Raw genomic sequence first — 21,973 nt, 5'->3', positions numbered from 1 at the left:
GACCATGTGCGTAGGCTACAGTGTAGGGTCTGCGTAGAGCTGACGCACAAGTATAAATCCTGCTTAACGAGCATCAAGACGGTCTTCCGGTTTCCCCTTTATAATGACTAAGACCATCTGCTGGTATGGATGGGTATTTCCTTTTATGTGTGCGCAGAACATACAAGCTTTGTTGCTGTCGGCAACTACTGTTTTAGAGCAGCAAAGAGGAATTTATTACACAACCCGGTCTCACTCTGAAGTCATTGAAATCCGACACTTGGGCAGTGACTTGCGTCGTCAGACACTGATGGGAAAGGCGTCCTTTAATGTTGGCATGATACGTAGCTGGTTGCTGTTATGTTTAACAGTGCTTGGCAGCTTCAGGGGGACACATGGTGAGACAAGAACAAAAATTAAGGCGGCTTATGTCCGAGTAGGGTGGGTTGAGAGTGGGGGAGGATCGGTCCAACAAACACCGACTTTCACCCATGAGAGCAGTGTTTGTGTCCTGTAAGACTCTAAAGCCAAGCCCAGTTCTTTTTTCCTAAACCCAACCATGGGCGTTAGTTGTTGCAGGAAAGAAAAAAAGTCAATTTGCGCTGTTGTTCTGACGTAGTGCATTTATTTTGAAAGAGAATGTATGTTAATGTTAAATTTCCTGTGAAAACTGAAGTGTATCTTGAAAGAAGACAATGCATGTAACAGGCAGAACTTGACACAGCGTCCCAGGACGTCAACAACCAACACACCCAGGGTACCTTGGACGTGTTATCTGGACGTGGAAAGCCCATGACCAAAACGTCAATATGTGACGAGGCCGAAGTGAGAACGTGCTTTAATTGGAGCCTGCCATACAACAATGATAGCGATCACTTCACGTCCATACAGGGTTAGTTCTTGTATTGGATCGGTACTCTGGCCGATATGCAAGTTTGGGTGTTGGAAGCAGTATCGGGGAAGGAAAGAGTGGTTTCTCTGTAAATATCATGCACACATATTATTATCTGAATGACACAAAGTTGAAGGTAAAAACCTCAAAGATTTATGGCTTTTGAGAAAACTTTAGGGCCGGAGCCCCAGAGGCCACCTCCTGCTGCGCCTCTGGAAAGACCTGAAATAGAAACTCTATATTTCAGGGAAATATGACGCCAATGCCCCTTAAAAAATTAACCGGTTCATTTTTATTATTTTATTTCAGTGTTCTTGTCTCGTCAGCTCTATTTTCCAGCCTCTTACATCATTTTCATTGTGTGTCTGGTGTAACCGTGTAAAAATCCCAAAGTTGTGACGGTAGTAAATCTGGGTCTACAATGAAAGTTGACCTTGCGCCTTACGGAAAATAAATCCTTTGTAATGACTCAAAACACTAAACCTGTTGAACCGGTTGGAGAGGGAAGTGCAGCAAGACACACACACACTCACACACACCTGGTGCAGTGAATGAGTGACGTCACCACCACCCGCTTCAATGAGATGAGGAATGAGGAATGAGGAAGACGACTCCATCCACCGAGTAGGGAAGATAGAAGTCATTATTAAAAGCAGTTTATTGTCTAATTATCTGAGGTGTCATTTTCTGCAGTTAACTGAAGCCTAATTCGTTTATAAATCAAACACCATTACCTGGGAATTGGAGTGATGGTGCGCAGCTGTGCCAACGACTGGTGCGCTCGGTTTGTGGAGCGACACCGGTCAGCGCTGAATTTTGCGCTGCTGGTTGTCGGGTACATCTTCTACCTCATCATCGGCGCCGGGATCTTCTCCGCCATCGAGCTGCCCTACGAGCAGGAGCTCCGCCAGGAGCTGAAGGCGGCTCGGCAGGACTTCCTGAGCAACAACACCTGTGTGTCCGACGCGCGCCTGGAGGAGCTGCTTATCCGCGCGCTGGAGGCCAATAACTATGGAGTGTCCGTGCTGGGTAATGACACCGACCGAAACTGGGACTTTGTGTCCTCCCTGTTCTTCACCAGCACCGTGCTGACCACCACAGGTGAGGTCCAATTGGACAGTTGTTGAAACTGTTAGACTCCTGTGTTGTAACCAGTGTCTTTTATGGCCTCCAGACATGAAAATACTCTGCTGTAAACAATAATTATGTCTTACATGTTTTTTCTAGCAGAACAAGTTTCATAAGCTTCTTTTAACTTATATGCTTTGTTCGTTCCAAAAGTTAAACTGCAGAACAAAAGACAAAAGATTCCTTCCATTGTTCACTTAGAGTTTCAGATTTCCAAACTCTTACATAAACTGAACACTAGACCATGATTGGTTTTTGAACAAGCTGTGATGTCACTGAATCCTAGCTGCTCCTATGTACACAGGCTGATACCAGATTTAAGGTGAGCACAGATAAACTTCCTCCTTAAGCCTTCCAGTGTCAGAATCTGCACCTGAATCAGTCTGTACGTGAAGGTCAGATGTGCAACTCATGTAAAAAGATGCCAAACACATATTTGAGGAGTGAGGGATTAAGTAAATCAAATACCGCAAAACTTCAATTAATAGCCCAGACTATTATTTGTATCTCCTTATAGTCATTGTGTTTCTTTGTGGTCATTTTGTGTCTCTTTGTTTTATTGTCTCCTTGTAGTTGTTTTGTCTCTTTGCAGCTGTTTTGCATTTTTTTCAGTCATTCTGTGTTTCCTTATAGTTGCTTTGTCTCTTTGCAGCTGTTTTGCATTTCTTTGTAGTCATGTTGTGTCTCTTTGTGGTTATTTTGTGTGTCCTTATGGTTGCTTTGTATCTCTTTGCAGCTGTTTTATCTCGTTGTAGTCATTTTAAGTTTTTCTGTGGTCATTTTGTGTCTCTCTGCACTTGTTTCGCATCTCTTTGTAGTCATTTTGTGTCTCCTTGTAGTTGCTATGTGTCTCTTTTGCAGCTGTTTTTTCATCTCTTTGTAGTCATTTTAAGTTTCTCTGTGGTTATTTTATGTCTCATTGTAGTTGCTTTGTCTCTTTGCAGCTGTTTTGCATCTCTTTGTAGTCATGTTGTGTCTCTTTGTGGTTATTTTGTGTCTCCTTATGGTTGCTTTGTGTCTCTTTGCAGCTGTTTCTCATCCCTTTTAGTCATTTTGTGTCCCTCTGTGGTCATTTTGTGTCTCTTTGTAGTTGTTCTGTGTCTCTTTGCAGCTGTTTCGCATCCCTTTGTAGTCATTTCCTGTCTCTTTGTAGTGATTTTCTGTCTCTTTGTGGTCATTTTATCTCGCTTTGTAGTTGCTTTGTCTCTTTGTGGCTGATTTGCATCTCTTTGTAGTCATATTGTGTCTCTTTGTGGTTGTTTTGTGTCTCCTTATGGTTGCTTTGTGTCTCTTTGCAGCTGTTTTGCATCTCTTTTAGTCATTTTGTGTCCCTCTGTGGTCATTTTGCATCTCTTTGCATTCATTCTATGTCTCTTTGCAGCTATTTTGTCTGTCTTTGTAAATATTTTGTGTCTCTTCGCAGCTGTTTTTTATCTCCTTGTGGTCATTTTAAGTTTCTTTGTGGTCATTATATGTCACTTTGTTTTATATTTGTGACTATTTGCAGTTGTTTTGTATCTCTTTGTAGTCATTTTGTGTCTCTTTATTTTATTTTTTCTCCTTGTAGTTGTTACATGACTCTTTGCAGTTGTTGCATAGTCATTTTAAGTTTCCTTGTAGTCATTTTGTGTCTCTTTGTTTATTTTTGTGTCCCTCTGCACTTGTTTCACATCTTTTTGTAGTCATGTTGTGTCTCTTTCTGGTTATTATGTGTCTCCCTATGGTTGCTTTGTATCTTTTTGCAGTTGTTTTGCATCTCTTTAGTCATTTTGTGTCACTTTGTAGCTGTTTTGCATCCCTTTTAGTCATTTTCTGTCTCTTTGTAGTGATTTTTTTGTCTCTTTGTTGTCATTTTGTGTCACTTTGTTTTATTTTGTCTCTGTTTGTAGATGTTTTGCATCTCTTTGTAGTCATTTTATGTTTGTGGTCACTTTGTTTATCTTTTTAGTTGCTTTGCATCTCTATTAAGTTGTTTTGTGTCTGTTTGTAGTTGCTATTTGTGTCTTTGTAGCTATTTTGTGTGTCTTGGTATTTTTTTTAGTCTTTTTATAGTTGTTTTGCGTCTCTTTGATATCATTTTGGGTCTCTCCCTGGTCAGTGCATGTCTCTTCAAGTGACATTTTGTAGGTGAAAGCCGGGGGCACCTCTGACACTTTGGGCCTCTGCACCTGTTCAGTAATTCCCCCGTGACTGATCATAAAAAGCGTGCAACGAGAAAAAGGTTCTCTAAAAGTCATCGCATGACATCAGGGGAAAGTCAAGGACTAAATGTATATGGTCTGGTAACATTTCAGGGTATTTAAAAGTTCACATTGACTATGCTAAGATCTTATCAGACTTTAGCCGCTGCACCACTTGTTATTCAGTAATCAGAGGCAGATTTAGAGATGTTGGTGGGAAATTGTTGTGGGTTTCGATGAGTATTGATGCCCTTGAAGCTCCAGTTTAATCTTTAGTTCTGGTAAAAGGAGCAAATTAAAACCCACCGCCTTTATTTTAAGATTTCAGATTTAGTCAGTATGGGATGAAACTTGTCTTTCACAAGAAGATATGTTGAATGCGCTTTCATCTTTCTTCATTCTGTCTAGTTATTGCTATGTGTGATGAGCTTTACAGGGTCTGTGATTAAAGCTATGCTGCATGTTTGATTGTGTTTCCAGGTTATGGCCACTCTGTCCCTCTCTCAGACGAAGGGAAGGCCTTCTGTATCTTCTACTCCCTGTTCGGCATCCCCGTCACCCTCTTCTTCCTCACTGTTGTGGTGCAGAGGATCATGGTCGTGGTGACTCGGCGTCCAGTGGCCTATTTCCACCGGCGATGGGCCATGTCTAAATCGAAGCTAGCCACCATACATGCCATCTGCCTGACCCTCATCATGACCCTGCTCTTCCTCATCATCCCCGCGTGGATCTTTGTCAGCCTGGAGAAGGAGTGGGACTTTTTGGAGTCTCTGTATTTCTGTTTCATCAGTCTGACGACCATTGGCCTCGGGGATTATGTCCCCGGAAAGACCCACAGTAAAGAGGAAAACCCACACCCACACCTCTACAGGCTGGCCATCACAGGTGAGGAGGTGGCTGAATGTGCTGCCATCAGATGGAAGTATTTTATCTCCAAAAATAGAAAGCCATTAACGCATCATTTTAGACATTGTTTTAATAGATCAAGCATTTTTTAATCGCACATCATTGTTTCAATACGAAACAAGTCTGTGAATTCAGTCGTAAGCCGTTCTGCCAAAAAGTGACTTTTCTTGCCAAGTTTCTACTGATTTATTTTTAGAGGCACTGAAAAATCATATCCAGTATTTCATGGGAAAAAACAACAACAGCGTCTACAGCCATGCTACGCTCTTAGAAATAAAGGCTCCCAAAGGGTTCTTCCTTAGGGGCCGATGCTGTACAAAAAACCATCTGCTTCTAAAAAATCCTTTTTATGAGGAAAATGTTCTTCAAGGGTTCTTTGTGAGACTAAGCTTTCCATTAAGAATCCTTTTCATCTGAAAAACCTTTTTTAGATGAAAGAGTTCTTCAATGATTGTTGAAAGTACGTTAAAAGATCCTCAACCTTAAATATTCAAACGCTTACCCATGTTTCAAATAGTGTTGTTAAATGTAGACTTATCAGGAATCTCCTTAATTAATCAGCACATTCTCACTTCAACCTCGTCACATATCGACGTTTGGTCATGGGCTTTGCTCGTCCACATATGACGTGTAAGGTACCCTGGTTGTGTTGGTTGTTGACGTTCTGGGACACCGTGTCAAGTTCTGCCTGTTACATGCATTGACTTCTTACAAAATACTCTTTGGTTTTTGCAGGAAATTTGGGAACTGCCCATTGGTCCGACCATATTAAACCCATTGTTCCGAAGTCCCGTTGTTCCAAAATCATCATGATGCCCTGTGGTTAAGGTCTGGTTAGGTTTAGGCACAAAAACCACTTGGTTAGGGTCAGGAAAAGATCATGGTGTAGGTTAAAATGAAAAAGAAAGTGACAAACACATAAGCCGTGAGCCTGCTTCGCCTCAAGCCTTTCCCAGCTGACCCAGAGCCGGTCGCGGCGCACCATCAAGATAGAAATACGCCCGCCGGGAGCCGTTCAGCACCGCAGACTGTCGGACTAATGGGCTGTCGGACCAATGACATGGGCCCGGAAATTTAACATTTACAGACAGTCTCTTTAAGAATAAACGCACTACGTCAGTACAACACCGTATATTTCCGTTTTTATCCTTCAACAACAAAAATACATGGTTAGGTTTAGGAAAAATGAACAGGGTCTGGCTTTATAATCTTACAAGATGCAAAAATCGCTCTCCCAGGTTAAAGTCATAAAGTGTTTGTTGGACCCATACACTCCTACCGCCCGCTCTACTCAGACTTTAGCCACCTTGACAATTGTTCTGGTCCCGCCGCTATTCCAACTGACGCCACAGAGTTTTTTCGTCAGTGTCTGATGCTGTGAGTTACTGCCCAAGCGCCGGATTTCGACGACTTCGGAGTGAGACCAGGTTGAATTAATTCATTTTACCTGTGTTCTGCCACAGTTGATATCTTTACCGTCATTTAATGCCATACAATAATACATGTTTGCTGAAACTCTTGTCTTTTTGTTTTTTTAATGGGTACCAAGCATTTTGTATTGGGTTCCAATATGGAACAGAGTTTTGGTTCCCAACCCAACCCTACTGCACCATTAAAATAGTAAAGGCTGGTAGTAAAAGTGATTTAGGCCTACATCATTGTGGACCAAGAGTGTTATGGCTTGTACAGCCCCAACATTTTGGTAGCCTCATTAATTCCCAAGGCTGCTGGTTCCCTCTGCCCCAGACTAATTTGTTTGACTAAAACCATGATCTGTGGGAGAGAGATCTATGGGTAATGTAGTGACTATTTTCAGTGCTACCCTAGGTGGGTTCTACATAAAGTCCTTGAAATATAAAAGGCTACCCAGTAGAGCTGCAGCAACATACTGTGAAACCATATACAATGGTATGAAAATTGACAATAAATCAGTGTTCTCTTAACATAGTGAGGCAAAGCAGAGCTGTGAGCTAAATGCTAACGTTACCACGCTAACACACTCCGATAACATTCATTCTTTGTAACCGCTTATCCTGTTAGGGGTCGCAGGGGGACTGGAGCCTATCCCAGCTGTCAATGGGCGAGAGGCGGGGTACACCCTGAAAGGGGGCCAGACTATGACAGGGCTGACACATAGAAACAGACAACTATGTGCTAATTAGCATTGAACACAGAGTACAGCTGAGGCTGATGGAGCGTAGTTGGTTTTGCAGGAGTTTGGTCATAAACCAAAATACTGGAGTGATTGAAATTTTGACCTGATGATGGCGCTAGATGTAAAGTCAGTAGATCACCACAATCTCATGACAATCCATCCAACAGAACCACTGCCATAGAGGACCACGTGATCCTTTAACTATTTCTTTAAAACATAAAACCCCCAAAGTCTGAATATAGTTTTAATATGTTCATTACAGGATCATTATGTTTTCCTCCATTCACCTCATTAGCTTTCCTGATAGGCAAGGTTTAACAAAGCCTGACTCTTAGCGAACACACCCTCTGTTTATTCACCAAACCCTGATTTGATGTTATTAGTCACACTGCACTGGTCTTTGTTTCATTATGGCGTGTGTGTGTTTGCCCTCCCAGTCTACTTGCTGCTGGGCTTGGTCTTCGTCCTGGTGGTGCTGGAGACGTGCTGCGAGCTGCCCCAGATGAAACGCTTGAGACAGAGGTTCTACCGTGAAAAAGTTCGCGAGCTGGACTCTGAGACCGCCAACATCATCGACCGGGATCAGCTGAGCGACCCTGTGGACCACATGACGGCTCACCAACCAGTCATCCCGTCTGTGTCAGAGCAGGCTGCGTCCCTACGGCAGGACAGCAAGTCACCAACGCCTTACCAAGCACCAGGGTCTGCTGTGAAGGAACTGAGATGACAAACTATCCTGAAAACATTTTATTTGCATTCATGGCTGCTCAGGACACACCGGCTTTGACCTTTGCCTAATGTGTATGAAGGAGCCTGAGCACGCTTGTGTGTATATCTACAATTACTTAATCCCTTTGAAAATGTCTCTCTGCCTTTGCCAACACCAACAGACATTAGTGGCATAAAAGCAGGAACCACCCACAGACTATCAGGATGGCATTGTTTTCTTGTTCTCCCCTGTAGCTCCATTCCCTGCAGATAAGAGCTAGGTCCGTGACACAGAGGAAGGGCCGGGCCCCTGAACGGAGGGAAACCCCACAAGGTTACACTTCCTGCCAAAGTCTTGATGCTGTAATTCTGAAGTGGCACAGTTTGCTCTAGAGGATTTCACACCCACTCTTTGCACTTTGTATAATCTATGGTGGGATTTGCATAGGAAATTTGCCTTCTTGGAAGTAGCATGAAAGCAGCAGCAGGGGAATCAGGTGTGTCATCAGTTGGCCTACTGTGCAGCATGTGCATCAATTCCAAGAAGAAAATATGAACTGGGTGGGGAAACTGCAGCCTCCATAATAACCATACAGTTGAATCAACACCACCTTAAAACAGTTTCAACTAAAACTAAACACTATGGCCTTTATAGAGAGAGGAATTACTGCAGAAATGTGTCAGAGTGTGTTCTGAATGTGTTCCATTGGGGTATTCATACTGCAGTGTGTGCCTTTGACCACCAGAGGGCAGCACTTTCATTTTACATACAAAAGGAAGCTTTACAGGAGGTTTGTCGTTGCTGGGAGTTCTTCTGTCTTGCTGCTCAGGGGAGTGTTTCTTGAAAATATAATAAGTTTGCAAGAATATGTCATTGCTAGGGTGAGGGAGCATGTTGTTGTTTTTATTATCCATTTTACGCACAAGCTAGCAAAACAGCTTCAGGCAAGACACCCCAGGCAAAAATTGTTTTTCAGGCACTGGTCTAATTTTGAGGTTACGTCAGAAACGTCCAAAATACCCATTAAGGTGTTTTTTTTCCCTTTATGGTTCCAAATCAAATACTTGAGTAATGTTAAAGAGTTCCTTTTCATCATCTTTACAAATGATTAAGTCACTATGACTTGATGTGATCAGTTCACACTTAATAGATCAGCCATTAAGCAATGTTACTTCATACATGAATTTGTATGAGACTAAATTAGCTGCTATTAGAGTTTATCCCAGGGCCATGCTATTGTGCAGCCTCTCTGAAAGCAGAACAAACCTGTTATCGTAAATCTGCGCCATATCTTAGCTGGTCCTAGGACTGTGCTCTTCTGGACAGAGACCTCAGATGTTGTACCTGGACTCTGCTGGAGCTGCTCTTCCAGTTTCCCCAGAGCTCCAGTTATCACTGGCACCACTGTTGTCTTTACCCCCCACACCTTTTCTAGCTCCTCTGTCAGCCCTTGGTATCTTCCGAGCTTCTTGAGTTCCTTCTTCCTGATGTTGCTGACGCTTGGGATTGCTCAACACGATGTCTGGTTGCTCAGCCATCTCCAGGTTGTCTGAATCTGAAGTCTCACAGGATCTTAGCTCGGTCATTCTCAACCACCTTAGGAGATGTCTTCCATTCTGACCTCGGGACTTCCAGCCCACACTCAGTGCAGATGCTCCTGTACACGATGCCAGCCACTTGGTTATGGCGTCCCATGTACGTCCCATGTGCTGAACTGTCTCAGGAGCATCTTTGCACAGCCTGCACCTGGGGTCCTGTCTGCTGTGGCAGATCCCTGCTTCCTACTAAGTGGCTGTTCCTGTGCTGCCATGATTAGTGCTTCTGTCTTTCAGTCTGGCCCTTTTCAGCCACTGGTGGGATTTCTTGATGTTGGCCACTTCTTCAATCTGTCCGTGGTACATGCCGTGCAGTGGCTTGGTTCATCCTCCTCTTCTGCATTCACAGGTTTCTGCTGCCTGAGGCGTTCACTCAGCAGCTCATCTCTGGGGGCCATCTTCCTGATGTATTCCTGGATCTTGGTTGTTTCGTCCTGGACAGTGGCTCTGATGCTCACCAGTCCTCAGCCTCCCTCGTTCCGCTTAGTGTACAGGTGTCTCAGGGTGCTTGACTTGGGATGAAACCCTCAATGCATTGTGAGAAGCTTCCTTGTCTTGATATCAGTGGCCTCTATCTCCTCCCTTTATACATATATGCAACCTAACGGGTGGATTGAAGCTCTACCCCCCATAGGTTGTAAATGAAGTAACACAAAAGTACTGTTCTGCTTTAAGAGAGGATGAGCAAATGCACTGCTCTGAAATAAACTTCAGTATAAGTGTAATCCAGCTGACATGGTTGTGTATCATTTAATGTAAGTAACTGTGAATTAACATTCCGTAGTTGATGATCTAATAAGTGTGGGCTGCTCACATCATGTCATAGTGACGTAATCATTTGTTAATGATGAGCAACAGGAAGTCATGACACAGCATTACGAGTCATGCTTTAGTTGAACATTAATTAAATATATTTTATTTACCATTATTATACAACTTTTATTTAAGTTCAGATTTCTGCTCTGGAAATGTATGCAAAACGTGTGTATTTAGTTAGATAATGCTGTATTTGCATATTTAAACATAACATTTTAAAAACCTGTAATACAAGAAGTTTCATGGTGATATCTAAATGTTTAAACTTTTACACTGTTCACCTGTAGTGTTTTTAAAATGTATGATATTTTACATTTACATTTTTTCTCATACCCTGACCCAGAAATCTTCACTTCAGTATCACTTAAATAGACCAAACTTTAGTTTTATTTCTGTCTATATCCTTAAGGTTTTAACTAGGGCTGCCACGATTAGTCAACTAATCGATGACTAATTGACTATTAAAATAATCGGTGACTATTTTAGTAGTCGACTAATCGGTTTGAGTCATTTTTCATAGAAAAGTACTATAAAAGTACCCCAAAATTCTCTTACTGCAGCTTTTTACGTTCAGATATAGAGTGTGCCAGGGCTGACGTCAAAACCCGGAAGTTTAGCATCGCGCTAGTTCCCGGAAGAGAAAGTGAATGTGATTTTTGCATTGTGTTTTAGATTATGTCAGAAAATAAGTTCTGTGGCTAACACAAGTTTATGATACTTACAGGTTTTGTTCAGCGAGATAATCTTCACATATGAACACCTTTCATACCACATTTGAAGCTTAAATGCGAGCGCCAGAAGTAAAAAGCTAACGTTAGGCTTTAACGGACTACATGACTACTCCACGGTCGTATGACTTTACGTCACCGCCACTAACCTTTCAACTGATTTCGGCCGCTTTATTTTAAAACATTGTATAATGGGGAAATCGGACTGTTTAAGCTAAATAAGAAGCTGTAATGGCAGACTGCCAGCACTCTCGCCTGTTCGGGGGTGATGACGTTTAATGTCCCCGACAGGGTTTGTAGTCGTATTGAGCAACTTGTTAGCAACCGCCTTTTTTACGACACGTAAAAGCTTCAGAATTCACAAGTAGGGTATTTACTGACGTGTTTTATGTCGTAGAACAAAACCTGAAACTCGCTTAAGCTTTTGTTAACCACAGAGCTTATTTGATGCATTTTACCAAAATCCCATTCAAAAAATGTATTGACTTTTAGACGAGAACCGGAAGTGCTAAAAGCGCTAACGGAGTTCTGGGTTTACTGGCACACTCTATTGGCAGCTTTACACACTCTCCCGTGACAGTGAACTAAAACCCTTTGGCGTGAGTGTGACACAAGACATTAGATGATGTAATTTTGGGGTTTGGGCGAGACAGACCGACATTTTTCAACATTTTAACATGTTTTTCAATGGAATGATTAGTCAACTAATCGAAGAAATAATTGACAGATTAGTCGACAATGAAAATAATCGTTAGTGACAGCCCTAGTTTTAACAGAGGCGTTTGTCATATTATTCATAGCCTGGTTTATATAACATTTCATTCCTAAAAACATGGCAAAATGGATTTTTATGGCTGAAGATTTTGAACCTTAATGTATCCAAAGTTCACATTTTTTGTTCTGGAAACTGATGCAAATCAGCATATATTTTATTAGATAATTCCTTATTGGCATATTTAAACATAAAATTCCAGAAAACTTGAGTACAAACATATAATTTATAAATATAAATGACCAACTGTGGAAGTTTCATGGTGTTATCTCCATTCACCTGGAGTGTCTCAAAAATACATGACATTTTACGGTACATATATTTATATTTTATATTTATCATTTTCTTGAAATATTTTTTTTATACCCTGAATCAGAATCTTTACTTCAGTGTCACTTAAAGACATCAAACTTTAGTTTTATTTCTGACTGTCTATATCCTGAAGGTTTTTATAGAGGGGTTTGTTCATATATCATCCATAGCCTGATTCATATAAAATTTTATTCCTAAAACATGGCAAAGTGGATTTTTTATGGCTGTTGACAGTATTTTCTGATTTATAGAGTGATAAAAAAAAACAGATACGTAAATTTTCCTCTGTAAAAACATTTGACTCTAATGTGCCGATAAAATGAAACAAAATTTTCAAACCTTAATTTATCCAATGTTCACATTTTTATTCTGGAAATGGATGCAAATCAGCACATATTTTATTAGATATACCTTATTTGCATATTTTTAATAGTGTTACCTGTATGTTAAAAGCTTTAATCCATTGACCTGGGGTGTCTCTCCTTAAAAATAGCTTCAAATCACAAAAATCAAAGGAAATAACCTCTACAAAGATGATTTTCCTGCTGTTTTCATTGTCATTTTTCTGGTTTTTGGGTTTTAATGAAGGGCTAAACTCTGTAAAGGTTGTTTTTATAAAATCCACTTAGCATTGTGGGTAAAGTGTAAATAAACAAGCAACAATAAACATTTTCTAACTTATTATATTTTCTACAAATGTAAAAATGACAAGCCAATATAACATTTTATATAAACTTGGGTTATTTTATTTATACATTATCATATTCACATCATAATTCAAGACACATACATGCAGACTGACGTGGGTACACACACTCAAGCACGCATTCGAATCCACACACACGCACACACACACACACTGACACGCAAACACAGAAACTGTCCTTCAACCGGAGAAGCAAAACTCCCTTCTTAGAGAGAGTGGAGAAAGTATTTGTCCTTCTGAAATGTCCTTGAATCCACATGAGCTGCAGGACTGTTGATGTGCAGCAGACGTTGACCTTTCACCTCCCCACAAAATCTGGAAAGTGTAAAGTTGACTATCTTATTCACAAACTGGCCGAATAGCCCTCACAGACATTTCCTCCCTCGCAGACGCTTATATATACATCTGTGTGAGTGTGTGTTTATACGATCTGAGGCTGTTTGGAGCAGCGGGGCCAGAGAGGGCGCAGGCTGACGAGGAAGAGGATGAAGAGCAGTATTGCCATGAGGGTGACTATGGAGACGTAGCCGGCGTGGGGCAGAGGGGGAGAGTCAGGAGCCTCAGCTGGAATCATATTGGTCAGATTTAACATGTAGCCCAGCGTCCAGCCTGCGTCGCTGCCTTTAATCTGGACACAAAACACAAGAAGGAAAGATCATACATGAAGTACAGGCCCGAACAACTTAGAGGTATTCATACTGTAAACACAACCAGTGACACCCCCAGAAATTTTTCACAGGCTCGTCCAGATGGAGCCACTGAAGATCTTGGGGTGGCACACCAAAACCAAAAGCCATAAACTGAGCATAGCGTTAGTTCAGGCAGGACACGATGTCAAGCTCAGCTCACATCCCAGCTACATCAGCTGATCTCAAACAGCCCAATCAACTGATGGAGCAGCTGATTGATGGAAGGGAGTCAGCTGATAGATCATATGATTCCTTTCTATGCAACCAATCAGCGAATCTCATTCAGGGTGCCCTATTTAAACTGCTCTGGCCTGCCTACTGTTGCTGCTTCCTCTGCAAGCTGCTTTGCAACCAGCCTCCACCCCAGCTCCTCCTTTTCATGCTGTGTCTGAGTTATCAATGGCATTTCTGTTTGTCATTGATGCTGCTCTGTTTTGTTCCTGGCGGGTCTTTGCTGCTGCTCTCCCTGCCTTAGGCTTTCCATATAGCCGCATGGAAGGGCAGGGAGGTTTGCTCTCTCTGCCTCAGGCTTTCCTTGTTTGCATGTGGAAGGGCAGAGAGGTGTGCTCTCTCCACCTTATGCTTTCCATGTAGGCGTATGGAAGAGGCTTTCTGCATAGACCAGAGGAAAGGCAGAGGGGCCCCAGAACAGAGCCATACTGCCAAATATAATACTGCAAATGGAAATAAAGTTTTCTTTGACTTAAGTGTTCCTAACTGATTTTTTTAAAAGGAGATGATAAAAGAACGTGCTTAAATGCAACCAGTGATGCCCCCTGACATTTTCATAAGGTTGTCCAGATGGGGCCACTGAAAATCTTGGGATGGCACATCAAAACCAAATGCTATTAACTGTATTTCAGAAATTCCATTATGCTGTTGAAGTACAGTATAAAGGCTAGTTGAAAACCATGTCAACAGAGTTAAGGAATCGCATACTGGCTTCTTATTTTACAGTTAAGGTTGCTAACTACCTATCTAGACTAATGCTGGTATGGTTAGAATTTTGAGCACCACAACATTCCTGTACTGTTGTTATTTTAAGAATTTTTGTTTTTATTGATAGGACTGCTAAGACAGACAGGACAGGTGGGAGAGAGACGGGAGGGATGACACGTAAAGGGCCACAGGTCAGAATCAAACCTGGGCCGCTGCAGAAGACTTGAAGGCTCCCATCACACAGGAAGTGTTTTGCAGGTTGTAAAATGCAAGGCATACCGCACTGGCTTGCCGCTAGTAAAAAAAAAACACTTCTGTGCTGTGCCTTTTTATTGTTGCCAGGCAACCACCCCATCGCATATTGCACGTTAAAAAAAGTACATAAAAACAACGCAGATTTTTTTTAATAGCCTACTAACATATACAACAAAAAAAGTGAAAAATCTGGCATTTATTGCTCTTTTAAATCTGCATTTTCAAATTGATTTTGAAATTATTTTAAACAAATTATTAATTAATATTTTATTATATTTTAATATAATATATAAATATTAATTTACTTTATTCTTTAACTTAATGTATTTTTCATTTATTAAAGTAATTTAATTTAATTTATTATTAAATATTGATTTAATTGATATTCATAACTAAATAATAATAATAATTTATCATTAAATTTAATTTATATTTATATTTCAATTTTGTAGATTGTTTCATGTAGTTTTTTTTTTTACACCCTCTTGTAATTTACCCTATTTATTCCCCATTTAAATAGGAATAAATGAAATGCTTAGTAATTGAGTATATTTATTTACATATTGATAAATTCAAAATAATTTAATAATTTCTTTATAGTCTGTTTCAATGCTTTCTAGTGGTTTTCCTGACAGTTGTGATCCTCCATACAGTCACCAACCCAGATTAGTCCTCACCTGCTGAGCTGCCAGCTGACTCGTTGGGTCCAATTATGTTCATGCAGGTGTGCAGCGCGGCCATTACAAACACACCAACGTCACCACTCTGCTCACACACACAGGTCAGAGCCGTTTTTCTACCGCAGCAGCAGCTGATCTGCAACAGTCCGGTGTTCCCGTATTCAACAAATGTTTGATTTCTACGTCACAGCCGCTGGTTTCACCGTGTTCGCCTTGTGACTGCTGCCACTCCTGACGCGGGGATTCTCACCTGGTTTCCATCACACCTGGGTCTGAGGTAATATTCAGCTTGAATTATTTCCATGTGCTGCAGAAGCATGTTCATCCGCTGTGTGCTGCTACATGACGTGTCTTTGCATTGGTGTGAGACGTTTTAATGTAGCAGATGAGTTAATTTCCTGTTTCCTGCTCCTTCCTGTGTGTTGCTTTAATGACCAAGCTGTAAAAGTTGCAAGCCTGCTCCTGTTAATGGGCTGAATTGTTTTTGGTGATGTGTTCCCCTGATGGTGTTGGCATTTCAGGGGGGGTTCCTGCTGGCTGATTGTAAATCGAGTATCAAGCAGAGTATTAGAGTCATTATTTCCATTGCTTCCTGGCTTCATGGAAGTGCTAAAGGATATGAAGTCACATTTATCATTTCTCTTCATGTTGTATTTAGCTGTGCATAAGGAAATATTCAACTCAAAACATTACATTTTTAATCACAGTTTATGTTAAAGCTTCACTTGTTTGTACCATAATTAAAGGTCCAGTGTGGAGGATTTAGCTCTTCTTAAACAGCAGATCCTTTTCTGCATAATGTAACTCTACAGCCATTTACTGTAAAGGTCAATTCCTTGACGTACTCTAAGTGTCTCTGGACTGAGGAAATGCGTATCAGGTGTCTTGTTATTGTTTGACATTGTCTCTGGTAAGATTGCTGTTGGGTTTTTTTTAGACTGAGCCGGTCCTTGATGGATCATTTATTTAATTCTTCTTCGATTGAGCAATCAAGTGTAATCTTTTTAGCCTCTAGTAATGCTATTAAAATCTGTGTTTTTAAGAGGGATATTGTGCTAAGTGGTCACCAAGGAGGGAGGTGGTTGGGCTGAAAGTAAAGCTGAGGTTTTGGTTCTGGGAGAGCAAAACTAACCCTGAGTGATTCTAGCCTGAACCCATTAAACGTACAGTGTGTAATTATGTGCCGCAATGGGGTCTCTCACTTCTAACAACAACAAAAGATGGAGTAATGCTGTCATTCCTTCAGTGTTAAATGTTCAGGAGGTTTTTACTGGGAGCTGAATGATTCACAGAGGTCTCTTCCTCTCCAGAATAAACAGACCCAGTGATTTAAACTGATAATAACACTGAATAAAGCAGTTTTATGTTAAAAATAAGCGTTTTCTATGATGTTGTTTGGCTGGTCACTGATGTCACCTAATGTGTGCTCACCTTTTTCTCTTTGGTAACTTAAGATCCAGATGAGCAGAGGGGTGTTACTGAGAGCCGAATTATGTGCAGTGGTCTCTTACTCTCCAAAACAAATTGACATGGTGGTTTAAAATGGTAAAAACACTGAATAAGGTAGTTTCATGTTGAAAATTGGTGTTTTTACAAGGCTTTTCAGCACAGCAGGGGCTGGAGTCAAGCTGCTGCTTATGTTTGTTTAGCTTGTTTCTGTGATCATGTAAGATCCAGACGTCTGTTGACTCAAGGCCCTGACACACCAAGCCTATGCTTGGCCGTCGGTGAGCGTCTGTTGCCCCAGGCAGTTTGGTTTGTCCCTCACCATTACCCATTGTTGGCCCCTGTATTTTTTTTTTTTTTTGGCCGATTCAGCATGGTGAATTGGCATTAGCATCTTGAGAGCCTTTTGGTGAATGAAATCACTCTGATTGACAGTTCAGTTCAATGCACGAGTAAAGAAATGGAAGTGAGGAATGTAAACAAAGAGCTAAAGTCAAGAGGGAATGAGACCAAAACAGACTTGTTACATAAGATACATTTGTTTTTCTGTAGCCATTGAGCTCTTCAGCAGAAACATTTTGTGATGGTTTGTATTATTGTTCATAAGCTTATGAACATTTGAATGCATTGTCAATGTGCCAACTGGTAACAAGACGGCGACGTCAGTCAATGCAGCAGTGTGTCTTTGTCGCCACTAGTTCTGTGTAGTCTGTTAGGTGTGTCTGGGCCTTAAAATCTTTCATCCGGTTAAAACATAGTTAAAAATGACCAAGGTCTATAATGTGTGTCGTAAAATGTGGCTTAAAACTGGATAAAAATCAATTCAAGACAGCATCTGGCAGACAACCACAACCTTGATGCGTGTGTGACACATCACTCGGACCCTGTCCTTGATTAATATTACAGATTCCTCTGGGTTTGAACATTGTCCGATATGTATGGGACGTAAATACAGCTCACAAAAAGCACATTTTAATGTAGAAGAGTTGCATATTATATCTTTAAATCCAAGTCTAAACAAATGGGAAGGTCTGCAACTCAAAAAAGTTACCTCAAAGATATAAGTTTAAGGGCACACTTGCACTCACAAAGACAGAGGGTGTTAACGCTATGAGGTGTGTGAGAAAGGAAAGGAGTCGACCGTGATCTACTGACCTTTTTGATGAATTTTATGTTGGAGTAGCTCTCTGAGGTGAAGTTGTATCCTTCTGTCAGCAGGGTCAGGATGTACGTGCCAGAGAAACAGTACTCAGCCAGATACTTTAATTTTACAGCAGGATGCTGCTGCTTCACCTGTTCAAGCAGTTCACGTGGCAGAGATATCATCAGTGTACAGTAAAGGCATGATGGAGGACATACAGCAGAGAAGACGGGACAGCAGATAAATATGGCAGGATGTTTGTTTTGTGTGTGTAAGTGATGCATAACTATGACCCGACCTCTTCCCAGGGGGTAGCACAGTAGTTTGCAACCCTCTTCCTGACAGTTTCCAGAGGGATGGATGTGTCGGTCAGATTGAGGAAGTTCATCACAAAGTAGTAGGCAGAGAAAGCCTGAGGTGAGAGAGAGGGGGAGAGGAAGAGATGAGGCAAAAGGAAATTAGCTCTTTCATTAGCAAATGAAGTAATTAGTTTATAAATAATTCTCATAAGGGTTTTTCTGGTCTCACTGACTCAGAGGTTATTTGTCTTTGTTTGCAAGTATCTGTGAGGATATACACAATTCAACAGCAACGTCTCCTCCCAGAAACAGTGTCCCTCATGAGGAATTCTCTGGCAACTGTTTAGTTACAAGGAGAAGTGTCCATGCAATGAGGTCTGAATTAGTCAGGGTTACTGAGAGAGACAGTTTCTGGAAAGCTGAAGTGTTCACATACAAGTTCAAAATGCTACATGCACTACAAACTAACCCCACAAACCTTCTGTAACCCCTTGTCCTCATATGGGGACATTATAGTTTTGGGTTTGCTGCACCTTATACTTCATTCTGCTGAACTGGGTTGACTGGCAACAACAGCAAACTTAGGGTTCTTTCAGACCTAGAGTTGTCTTGCTTTGGTCCGAATCAGGGCCAAATTTTTTACAAAGTTGTGTAAGTGCCTAGAGCTGGTTCTTGTTCTCACGGCAGCATTTACAAGTGGACCAGATCAAATGCCTTGTGTGAGAAAGCTGCTCTTGATTGGTCAGAATTTCCATATGGGAAAAATCCAGGAAGTAAAGCAAACGTTGAAGAAGAGTACACTTGCAAGATAAATGTGACACTTTCTAATGTCACAATGGAGGGACAACTACGCAGGTTGATTTTAGCGCTGCTCATCGTGGACTATATTGCTGTATATTGCTCATTGTTTTGAGCGAGCAAAATAGACTTAAATCATTCAGCACACTGTGCGAGCAGCCTACAGATTTCAACCGGCAGCAGAAACAAAAGGCGAATCCCACCGATTGTGGGTTGAACGGGGGTCACAGACACAGACAGTAATGTATTCCTGTCAAATACGGCGGCCATCGGGTTACCGCGACGGAGAATTCGGCTCCAATAATATCCTCTTCTTGGCGTCATGACTGCCCAGAAGTACCTGAACAGCCGAGCCAGCCGAACACAGGTGTGTGACGTGTCAGAGGAGAAACAAGCTGTTCATGGCCCACAAACCTCACAGCACTTTAGGGACTGTTCTTTACTTGTCAGGGGAGGAGGGTTGATTTTTATTTTATTTATTTATTTTATTTCAATCCCCTCTATGTTAATCACTTATGTTTTTGAAGTATGAATAAGTCAATAAGTAACTGAAATTGAAATATCATTGATGTATTATAGAAAAGTGATTTATCTTTTTATAAATGACAAAAGGCACATCTGTCTCATTTTCGCTGTGGTATCGTGATACTACTCAGAACCATGATATTTTCATTGGTATTGTACAGTGGGTCCCAGTTTTGGTACCGTGACAACACTAATCTGGAGGGGGTTCATCTGCAAAAACTAATGAAAAACTAAACAACAGTATTCGGTATTCGGCCAAGCGTTTAATATTATTCGGCTTCAGCCACAAATTTTCATTTCAGTGCATCCCTAGTTTTGATGCATTGGATGTGCTGAATGTGCATATTAAGGCAGTACAGGAGGAGGTGCACATTAATAATCCTCCAGGACAGTAACATGCTCATGTTTAACCCAAACAATGTGTCATGTGACTGCAGTTCCTTTGTAACTGGACCAAGACCACCACCTAAAGACGGTCTTAGTCTTATTGTTTTGGTGCACACCTGAGTGTGAGTGGTGTGTTCACACCTGCCTCAACAAATTGTACTTAGAGGGCAAACAAACTTGAGTATGAACTCTTTGAAAGAATCCTTAAGGTCTTTTTTTCTTTTAAATGCCTGTGTCCCTTTGTATCATTCCATGTCCTGTCTCTCAATTCTGAGGTTTTTGTGGGTCCATGAACACAGCACAGGCGGAGCTCTCCACAAGTTCTGTTTTTCCTCAGCAGCACTTTGTGACTCACGGGGTGGATAAAAGATCTTTCGATCTGTTCAGTGTTAATAAGATCGATGGATGAGAGGAGCGGCTGTAAAGTTTCACTTTCAATGCGCTTGACACTCTGCTGCTCAGTCTGTGCTCCTGGTGAGCTCTGCGCTCCAACAGTGTGGTGCTATTAATAACCACATGGTATGTATGTACAGTACAGGCCAAAAGTTTGGACACACCTTCTCATTCAATGCGTTTTCTTTATTTTCATGACTATTTACATTGTAGATTCTCACTGAAGGCATCAAAACTATGAATGAACACATGTGGAGTTATGTACTTAACAAAAAAAGGTGAAATAACTGAAAATATGTTTTATATTCTAGTTTCTTCAAAATAGCCACCCTTTGCTCTGATTACTGCTTTGCACACTCTTGGCATTCTCTCGATGAGCTTCAAGAGGTAGTCACCTGAAATGGTTTTCCAGCAGTCTTGAAGGAGTTCCCAGAGGTGTTTAGCACTTGTTGGCCCCTTTGCCTTCACTCTGCGGTCCAGCTCACCCCAAACCATCTCGATTGGGTTCAGGTCCGGTGACTGTGGAGGCCAGGTCATCTGCCGCAGCACTCCATCACTCTCCTTCTTGGTCAAATAGCCCTTACACAGCCTGGAGGTGTGTTTGGGGTCATTGTCCTGTTGAAAAATAAATGATCGTCCAACTAAACGCAAACCAGATGGGATGGCATGTCGCTGCAGGATGCTGTGGTAGCCATGCTGGTTCAGTGTGCCTTCAATTTTGAATAAATCCCCAACAGTGTCACCAGCAAAACACCCCCACACCATCACACCTCCTCCTCCATGCTTCACAGTGGGAACCAGGCATGTGGAATCCATTCGTTCACCTTTTCTGCGTCTCACAAAGACACGGCGGTTGGAACCAAAGATCTCAAATTTGGACTCATCAGACCAAAGCACAGATTTCCACTGGTCTAATGTCCATTCCTTGTGTTTCTTGGCCCAAACAAATCTCTTCTGCTTGTTGCCTCTCCTTAGCAGTGGTTTCCTAGCAGCTATTTGACCATGAAGGCCTGATTCGCGCAGTCTCCTCTTAACAGTTGTTCTAGAGATGGGTCTGCTGCTAGAACTCTGTGTGGCATTCATCTGGTCTCTGATCTGAGCTGCTGTTAACTTGCGATTTCTGAGGCTGGTGACTCGGATGAACTTATCCTCAGAAGCAGAGGTGACTCTTGGTCTTCCTTTCCTGGGTCGGTCCTCATGTGTGCCAGTTTCGTTGTAGCGCTTGATGGTTTTTGCGACTCCACTTGGGGACACATTTAAAGTTTTTGCAATTTTCCGGACTGACTGACCTTCATTTCTTAAAGTAATGATGGCCACTCGTTTTTCTTTAGTTAGCTGATTGGTTCTTGCTATAATATGAATTTTAACAGTTGTCCAATAGGGCTGTCGGCTGTGTATTAACCTGACTTCTGCACAACACAACTGATGGTCCCAACCCCATTGATAAAGCAAGAAATTCCACTAATTAACCCTGATAAGGCACACCTGTGAAGTGGAAACCATTTCAGGTGACTACCTCTTGAAGCTCATCGAGAGAATGCCA

General features: G+C 41.6%; 2 protein-coding genes and 1 long non-coding RNA gene across 7 annotated transcripts in view; 2 read left to right on the top strand and 1 right to left on the bottom strand.

Moving 5' to 3' along the window:
- Positions 1–1,422: 1,422 nt before the first annotated feature.
- LOC117247712 (potassium channel subfamily K member 1-like) lies at positions 1,423–12,906 on the top strand. Its single transcript, XM_033612329.2, has 3 exons — positions 1,423–1,972; positions 4,660–5,064; positions 7,678–12,906. Exons 1-3 carry the CDS (start codon positions 1,621–1,623, stop codon positions 7,965–7,967), a joined length of 1,047 nt encoding a protein of 348 aa, XP_033468220.1. The 5' UTR covers positions 1,423–1,620; the 3' UTR covers positions 7,968–12,906.
- Positions 12,896–21,973, bottom strand: part of entpd1 (ectonucleoside triphosphate diphosphohydrolase 1) — a 36,383-nt gene continuing 27,305 nt past the window's right edge. For all 5 annotated transcript variants that reach the window (XM_033611467.2, XM_078163529.1, XM_033611468.2 and 2 more), the window contains 3 exons: positions 18,327–18,440; positions 18,043–18,180; positions 12,896–13,506 (listed from right to left, as the gene is read on the bottom strand). In XM_033611467.2, the coding sequence (XP_033467358.1) occupies positions 13,300–13,506; positions 18,043–18,180; positions 18,327–18,440 (459 nt within the window). In that variant the 3' untranslated portion in view covers positions 12,896–13,299. The remainder of the gene's footprint in view (positions 13,507–18,042; positions 18,181–18,326; positions 18,441–21,973) is intronic.
- LOC117247165 (uncharacterized) overlaps positions 15,466–21,973 on the top strand; it is an 82,351-nt gene continuing 75,843 nt past the window's right edge. The window contains exons 1-2 of the long non-coding RNA XR_004500803.2: positions 15,466–15,542; positions 15,632–15,718. This is a non-coding gene — a long non-coding RNA (uncharacterized LOC117247165). The remainder of the gene's footprint in view (positions 15,543–15,631; positions 15,719–21,973) is intronic.

This window comes from Epinephelus lanceolatus, chromosome 21 (genome assembly GCF_041903045.1).
Source record: "Epinephelus lanceolatus isolate andai-2023 chromosome 21, ASM4190304v1, whole genome shotgun sequence".
In the NCBI taxonomy this organism is placed as follows: Eukaryota; Metazoa; Chordata; class Actinopteri; order Perciformes; family Serranidae; genus Epinephelus; species Epinephelus lanceolatus.
The sequence above is the reverse complement of the archived record's forward strand: the minus strand, read 5'-3'. Positions and strand labels throughout refer to the sequence as shown.